The sequence below is a fragment of the mitochondrial genome of Lactuca saligna (genome assembly GCF_052625555.1).
Source record: "Lactuca saligna strain CGN5271 mitochondrion, complete genome".
Lineage (NCBI taxonomy): Eukaryota > Viridiplantae > Streptophyta > Magnoliopsida > Asterales > Asteraceae > Lactuca > Lactuca saligna.
The window spans coordinates 325,001-333,701 of NC_042406.1; the positions used below are offsets into that span (position 1 = coordinate 325,001).

Consider the following 8,701-nt stretch of genomic DNA (forward strand, 5'->3'; position numbering starts at 1 on the left):
GGGGCAGAGATAGGGACCATGAAAGCATGGGATTCAATCGAACCTTTTCGGACAATTCCTAACGCAGAAGAGGGATGCTAATAAGCTGACAGCTCAGGCATGGCTTCAATAGCGAAAGAAGTTCTTTCTGATTTGAATCAAGAAAGACAATGAATTTACGAGATCTTGATCCGTTCAGTGCCTTCACTTGTGAACAACAGGGACCCATTCTGTTGATTGCTTCTCTGCCCCAGCTCTAACAAACTGGTTTTTCTTTCTCACAGAATTAGGGAAATCATTAGATTCTTCTTCCTTCTTTCGGTAACATATACCGAGATAGGCTGGGAAATCCCCCTTCGATAGACAGGTGGCAACTTGACCTCTAAGTAAGGACAGGAACGCCCGTGCCCAATCAAACACCACAATCATGAAAAGCACCTGAACCGAGACCTAAAGCTGAACCGCTGAAGGAACCTCTTTCCGTTGTTAAAGCAAGTACGCTTTTCAAGCTTTTTCCTTACTCTTACTAAAGCAGGCACACGCAAAACTCTCTATTTGGCTTTTCACTGAAACCAATACGTCTAAACATAAGGTAGGTGCTTTCACGACTCACTAAACGGGGGATCAAAATCTTTGCGCAGTAGAGGCGGAGGACGAAGCGAATGTAGAGGACACAGCATATCCAGGGAAGGAAGATGGACTGGACTCACTCTCATTCATGGCATGGGCAAAAGCAGCCCTAATGACTTTCAGTGAAGATATGCTTATACGGCGAAGTCAGTCACAAAGTCTATGTTCGTATGCTTTCACTCTAAGCCGACCATCCAAAAAGGATGTGCACAATTGATCATTGACCGCAGTCTTCTCTTTTCTCTCCCAATGTGGGGAACTTTTTTCGGTTTTTTTCTCTTCAGCACAGCACTCAATGGTGATGCATGGCGTCATTACTGAATCCTTTCATTGACCTTTCTTTTCTATAACGAAAAAAGCCCTCCTCTCGGTGATGTGGGTGAGAAACCCAAATCAGAAAAGCTCAGCAAGCCAATGGCTCAACGGTTCTCACCACCCTCCTCTGGCGCAAACACCGTTTGCTGCGCTGCGCTCATCACGAGAAGCCGGGGAACTCTCTTGGGTGGACTTCAAGCGCGATGATAGTCAGTCTGAAGTTTTCTACTATGCCATCTTTATTAGTTCAAAGACCGGGCTTGGGGGTTGGTCTCAGTGGTCAATGAAAATGTACTAGTGTGCTGTCTTAACATGCAGAAATTTTATTAGACTGCTAGCTTTACCAGCGGTAGGAGGGTGAAAAGACGGTGCATGAGCGAAGTAGGATCCTCTTTTTTTGTATCCCATCGACGATATTCTTTGGTTTTGGTACATAACAATTTGCATAAGCAAAGTCGAATATTTGTTACAAATCTAGATCCTGCACTCTCATCTCTAGTCTCTAGCTATCATCTTAGTATATTAGTCAAGCTATATCTTGTACTTTCTTGGGCCTAACTAAGAAAAGAGAACAAGAAAAGCAAAAGCAAATACGACTTTCAGCCAGGCTGCTTCATTCAAGTCTAGGACTTAGGCAAGACTTATAAATCGAGCAGTTATAAAGCAGTTTAATCGCATTTATCGTCTCTCACTTAGCTCTGATCTGGTGTCGTCGCTCACAGTCCAAGAAGAGTAGTCCTTTCATTGGCTAGCGGGATTACGCTTAATGGGATAGACCGATCATCGCTTCCTTCCTCTACTAGTTCTGGAGTCAAGCCAGCAAAGAAGTAGACTCCTTCCTTTTTCACTGGCTAGCATCATAGGGATATTCGACGTTTAATGAGATAGTCTAGTTCTAGACTAAAGCTAGCAAAAAACAAGACTGAGGTCGATAGGGGCATTACTAGTAATTGCTAAGGTGCTTTATTAAGTATTTTCCACGCTCCTCTCCAGTCTCTTTCCAGCCTTTGTGATTTCATATACTATTCCCGTATGCCATATCTCTTATTCAATCTTGCTATACGTCCAAGCTCGGTAGTTGGAAGCAGAACTGAGACTGGATGTGACTGAAGGAAAAGGGAGATAGGTGTGATAGGAGGGCACGGTTAAACAGGTAAGCGAAGGCTCTCTCTCTCGCTCTGTGGTCTTGTGTGAACTCCTTTCCGCCCATTATTGATCTTCACTCTAAGTGAGCAGGTCAAAGCAGTTGAGGTGATAGCAATAGTAAGCAGGGAAGCAGAAGCAAAAGGTCTTCAAAGAACTTTTGTGTAATAAAGCTTCTTGGTCTCATTTCATTGGTCTCTAAGGCAAAGTCTCGCTTAATCGTTCATCGATCTTTTTCTGTAAGGCCTCGGGCCCCACGAATTCCGATTTCTGTTTTTGTTTGTATTAAAGTGTTGGTAGCTTCTAGCCTCGAGCTGGAAAGTCTCATCGGCGGGGGTACTATAGATATATCATAACTCTCTAATTGAGACTCAATCTATACAATCAATCAATCAGTATGTGCAATATACCGGTCTTTGCGATATGCTCTTTCAAATAGATCACAGATCTTCCCGCTTAGCTGCACTGCTCTCTGAGCTCTTTTGTCCGCTATCGCTTCCTCTAGTACTAGCTCTGATCTCTCTTCAGCAGTTGCAGTACGATTCTTTAATTCATCTCCTGCCCTTTATAGTCGTAATCGCTAGAAACTCTATATCATTGGCAATTGGCATTGGCGTAATCTTTTTTCTCCTGTCGGAAGGGGGTCCTGTCGAAAGCAAGAAAAGGCATTGCAAATGGCGTGCCCTTACTCTAATTCTAAATAAAGCTCTTTTGCGCTCTTGGTCAGGCCTGTAACAAGTATCTAAAAAATCTTTTCTTTTCGGCCTATGGTTCGGTCAAAGCAATGACTTGAGTGAGTAAGGAAGTAGGACCTTTTTACCCCGGCTGTGAGTTATTACTGACCCCTCTCTGTCTCTCCCCCGCGCTGTGAATGAAGTGAGTAATTCGTTGGTGCTTGCCCTTCAGTAAGTAGTTCGGATGGCTGGATACATGCTACGCTCTGCCACGCTTGCCTGACCGCGAGAAGCCTTAGGGTAAAATAATCTTGAACAGCAATTTGAGAGCATCTTTGGAATTGAAAGAAGGGGCTAACCTGACTTTCACTTTCATAAAAAGAGAAAACTGGACTTGCACTTTAAGAAATGGAATTGCGATGAGCCAGAAGTTAGAATCTCGCCTAACCACCTGTCTCCGTCTCCCGTAGTTCCCCCCAGAAACATCCGTTTGCCTACTTCTACTCTGGCCGGGGGTAACAGTCTTTTTGAGAACCAAGTGGCCCTTGAGGAAGACCTTCAGAAAACCCCTCTAACTCGGGGAAAGGAATTCAAGCCCATAAAATGAGTCAAGTCTATGATAGGTACCAATAGTCTTTATGGCGCTCTTACCCCTTATGCAAAGCACCAATGACTTCGGTCTTCTGAAAGGGGCTTAGGGCATATCATCAAAGAAAGAATCCCGAGGAAGGGGGTGAAGCTGAGGTTAGAAACGGTTTCTCCCGCTGTTGCTAGTTCTTCCGTTGTTGGTAGTTCCTCAGGTCGGGTTGTTTATTTTTCAGAGCTTTTTCAATTCTTTCAGAACCTTTCGTATGCGCCTATTGGAAGATTTGGGCTACCTCCTCTCTTTCCGATCTCATTCAGATAATAAGCCAGTCCGGTTTATTAGATAGTGAGTGGGTAAGAGAGGTGCTTGGTCTGTCTCCGAATGTGGGCCTAGAAGCATTAGCCGAGTCTCTGAATATTCCCGAGGGTTCTCAGGATAAAGACAGCCTTAAGGTGCTAACGGAGCTTCCACGGTCTCAGTCCATGAAGGTGCTTGCTTTATTGGTTGGCAGCTTGGTTATAGTCGTTATGAAGAATGAAGGAGCGACGAAGGAGCTCACTTCCACGACATGGGAAAGGATCATGGGATGAGGAAAAGAAAGAAAAGGTGCAAGGTGAGGAGATATCGAGAGGTAGAATAGGTGAAATGAGTTCAAAGGAATTAGTTAAGACACGCTTCTTTAGCACAGGCCACGGAGTGAAGTTGGAAGGTTCAATGAACTACGCGAAGGGGAAATCTTGGGCGCTATTGTTGTCTATATACAAGTGGCGTAGGCGAAGCTGTGGCGACTCGTGGAGTAGACAGCGAGCTCCGCTTGAACAGAAAGCAGCAAGCTGCAAGCACTACTCCAAAAGCAGTGAGCTCCGCAACAAAAGCGAAGCGAGCCGCGGTAGCCTATTAAGTTTTTCAGCTGCATCGTACCGTACTATGGGAGGGGTCCGTACCTCCTTTAGATAGAGCCCCCCTGCTCCTAATGTAGAGCTAGAACTACTGCTACCGTGGAATCCGCGGTCACACATAAGTATCTCGCCTTCCAAAAAAAGCGGCTGCTAATTAGCACTAATGCTAATGGGGACCATCGATCAAGAAGGACTTCGGAGACTGCAATCGAATTGATCAAAAAAGAGAAATAGGGCCAACTCTTCTAGTTGCGCCTCTAACCTTACTACGCTACCCTGATAAAAGGTCGAATTCAGCAGGACTGCAGGCACGAAATGCCGATCAAATCCGTTAAAGGAAGCCTAATCAAAGCGGGCAAACAAGAAGATCTGACTGAGTTGATGATGGACCGGATCTCGAAAGGCGAGAGGCTTTCATAAAGACGTATGAGAAACGGAGGGTCGAGAGAGGCTTATTGCACGATCCACCCAACCGCTAATAAATGCTGCATAAGATAAGAGAGTGGGAGGCCGGCCCCCGCCCATCTGGAGGTGCACACCCATTTATGAACATATACAAAGGGCTAAAGAGAGAAGTCCATGGAGAACTACCAAATCCAATGACTTTGATTTGTTCGTACCATTCTGTCATCGATCACTGCTGGGTCGGTTGGTGAGTCACCCAAAAAAAGCATCGAGAAAGGTCAAGCATATATGTTTTATGAAATGATCAGCGGTTTCATTTATGCTATGCCCTGCATCGTGTTCGTCTGTGTTTATTGAGCTTTCAGCGCCATGCGCTTTGCTTCGCTTTATAAAAGAGAGAGAGCCTTGTCTTGAGAGTGAAAAGAAAGGGCAAGCGATAGAAAGGATAGTCCCTCGCGCGTTCGCGAGAACTACTAGAAAATGGTGAGATCATTAGATCATTAGTGAAAGAAGGACCAACGACGATCCTATCCTAAAGGAGAAGAAGGAGTAGGAGGAGTCAGTTTTCTTTGAAGATCGAGGAATCAATCTCCCAATTATGCCATTCGGAAGAAGTCTTCTACAGAGGGAAAGCCTGTTACGAGTAAGTGGAGAGGAAAGATCTCCAGAGATTCTTATCTCATTCCATTCCAGTGGCTCAACCAGTAACCAATGGCGAAAACTAAAAAATCCATGGTTTCCCGGTAGAACCCTATTTCGCCCAAGTTGTTTCAGAACCGGAAAAAAGAAGCGGTTTTTCGCACAGCTTGCGCATAGTGCAGGTCCCACTTGTATATCGTATTTGGCCGAAGAAGCATCGGACAGGTTGGAGTTCTTACCTTCTTGGGATTCCATGGACCAAGATCTGCTTTTATTATATGGGCAATACCGATCTACTTTAGTAGATCATATGGATGTAGAAAAAGCTTCTCATTTTGATGAATTGGAAACATCTCTTTTCCATTTCTATTTACCCAGTTCATATCTTTGTTTCGTGTGTTCCCCGGAGGAATTCGATCTCTTCAATCTCGGCGGGATACCACCTAAATAACTATAACTGCGGCCAGAGAGTCAAATAGGTCGGGAAGAAAGAGTCTGAGGTTGGGTTGGACGACATACATCTTGGTTGGTCCCACCACCACTGGGGATTGGACATATATAGAATCTTTCTTCTAAAAAAGTCTTATTATATATATATATAATTTTATATTCTTATTTATTTAAATAGCTGCAAGACCACAAAACGGGGTGAAAAAAACCGAAAGCCCTTCTTTTAAGTTCCTCCCAGATACATGGCTTACATACCCGGCTCAACATTCTTGGAAAACAATCGAATCGAGGGTCCGGAGGAGAATTGGCCATTCAATCTTGTGAACTAATCGAGACCGAAATTGGAGAAAGAGATACGAACGGAAAGGAATAACCAATCGATGAAAGAACATGAAACCATTCTGTTTCAATAGAGGTACGAGAAAGGGTTGGGGGCAATGAAGTAGGTGAAGTGGTTGGATTTTGCGAGCTGTTCCCACCACTGCTGGATGTGATTCCAAGAGCCGAACGAGAATGAATACCACACAGAAAAGTCAAGACCAGGCTCCCTAATGGAATGTTTAACCGATCCATTCCGGATCGACCGAATTGGTACGGAAGTTGTAACATGGGAAAACCACGGAAAACACGACTTATTTGAATAACCCGGTGACCTACCAATTGTAGAAGTAGGATTTTTGGCAAGCAATAAGCACTTAAATAATACAATTCAAGTGTACCATCTTCTTTCTCATTTCGAGGAAAAGGTGCGGAAGGAAAAGGAAACAACGGAGGGATCCGAATCGGACCTAAATGGGAATGACATGAAAAGTCTTTTTCAAAACCTAGCATTAAGGGCGTTACGACGATATATGAGAGGAATGGAGAAAAACTCGTGATTGGTGTGGAGGGGAAGGTCTGTTTATAATATAGTTCAAGAAAGAGTCGTCTCATTTCCTTACTTCTTCGTTCTTTCTAATTCATTCACTTCAAGACTGGTTCTGAACGCCGCGTAACATCATCTTCAACCAACCTCCATCGTACCGGTGCGACCACTAAAGAATTGCTTATACACTAAACAGCTGCTTATATACGCTTACTAAAAGACTGACTTTTATTCATATTCAATTCATTAGGCCAGCGTGAAACTAAGAAAGATAGATGTGCCTAAGGCGTAAGCAAACTGTGCACGCTAAGAGAAGAGGAGAGATGTTCGCAATGACTACCACAAGAAAGCCGCCCCCTCTCTCTAAAAGGGCCCGTCACTTCGTTCGTACCTTCTTGGCTTAGGCTTGCAACTTCACTTACTTTATGGCCTTGCCGCCTTTTTATAGCAGAAGCTAAGCGCTTGAAAAGCGCGCTAAGAAAGGTTGCTTCTGTCGGCCTTTATGTGCAACAGTCCACCAGTAGCGGAAGATAGGGTTACCGTACATACAAGAGTCTTCCAGTTCTTACGGAAGCTCTTTCTTACCAGTCAAGTAGTACAACAGCTGTCTCTTATCTTATAGCCCGGCGCGGCGGGTCGCCTTTTTAATTCAGTAGATAGAAGAAAGTATTAGATAAGGAGTAGGTGAGTGAGTCCTCGCTGACCTGAGCGATTTCGATCACCTAGCAGGCCTTTTCTTTGGTAGGTAACATCGCCAAAGCGTATCATCAGATTTGACTACGAAGGAAGGAACTCGGCAGAAGATCGGTCTGCAAGAAAGGCCTACTTATCCACGGGTTCATTGACAAAACCGCCGTAGGAATGGAGACCTTTCAATAGAGCGGAGGCGAACTGATCAACGAGAAAGAGGCCCTACTCACTACAAAGGAATACACCACAAGATCGAACTGCACTCATGCCTCTCCCGCATCAAGTTGACCGCCAGACTGGAGCTTCGTAACATGTTGACGAAGACCTCCGAACTGAGGGTTCGGTCAGTACAAGAGACTACTTTGTCTCCTCGGAAGAAGAATAGCCCCGCTCTCTAGCCGACTGATCCCGTTGATCAAACTGGGAGGGAACGTGTCACATTAGAGGTGAACGATCAGAGGTGTCCTCTAATCACTACGATGAGCTGGTCCCTCTTTTAGTAGACTCAGCTATGAATATTCATGAAAAAATGAATGCCTCTTTCACAGCTAACCCCATTTTCTTAATGCCGAGACTTTCTCTTTCGTCGAGCCCCGAGCTTGTGGTCCTCCTTTGAGTTTGGGTTCAATTGGATGAATCTGTCAAGTCAAGGTCAACGTACGTAGCAGCAAGGATGGTGCATCGCCTCTTTCTCGTTCTCGCTCGGGAGCCAAAACGAACACGCCTGCTACCTACTGTACTGGACCTTCGACCAGGCATTCTACCTTTGTCGAATCGGAACCAATACCACTGCATTGCGCTCGAACAGTTGAGCGGCCGCCGGCCCTTCCGTGCACAGATATAGATTCATTCTTCGTACCTGGTCCAGCCTCACAACCCTTCGCGGGTTGGTAAGAAGTCAGTCTTGTTTGGTAAGACGGAATTTTACAAAGAAAAGAGAGTGCTCGCCCCGGCCAACAAAGACCGTAATTACATAGATAACTGCTCCTCCCCTTCTCCGTCTTTAAGGCTTTAAGGCGAACCGTATGGCGGCTGGAAATAAAGACGACCTCACCTTCTCGTAGATGGTGTCAGTGAGAGCCATTTTAGTACCCCCCGTTGACCTTTTTTTGTAGATAGAATCTTCAATGAGTGGAAACAAGCAACCTTACTAAGCTAAGAAAGGTGCTTGTTGAGTAAGGCCGGCTTTCTTCGAATGCTTGAGCGCTTCTTTCTCATATCGATCATTCAATATCCTTGACTTTTCAATAAGGGGCGCGTTAGCTAGGCCGTTTTCTTGCAGGAGTGCTAGCGCGCGCCCTTACGTTTTCTTCGCTTGCTCTGCAGTACGAGCCTCATACAAAGCCGCGCCCCTTTAATATGATGAAGAGGGGCCGCCCTCTTTTCTTTTCCGCACCAATCCTTATTTACTACTACATCTTTTTTG

The 8,701-nt window shown here is 45.0% G+C and overlaps 2 protein-coding genes across 2 annotated transcripts, besides 2 other annotated features; one reads left to right on the forward strand and one right to left on the reverse strand.

Annotated features, from left to right (window-relative positions):
- Window positions 1–8,701: part of a repeat region (second copy of long repeat R) that runs on past both edges of the window.
- Window positions 5,095–5,213: a dispersed repeat (third copy of repeat X-08).
- On the forward strand, window positions 5,230–5,721 carry rpl10 (ribosomal protein L10). The gene has a single exon. The coding sequence runs from the start codon at window positions 5,230–5,232 to the stop codon at window positions 5,719–5,721; it is 492 nt and encodes a 163-aa protein (YP_009642428.1).
- ccmB (cytochrome c-type biogenesis protein CcmB) lies at window positions 6,033–6,653 on the reverse strand. The gene has a single exon. The coding sequence runs from the start codon at window positions 6,651–6,653 to the stop codon at window positions 6,033–6,035; it is 621 nt and encodes a 206-aa protein (YP_009642429.1).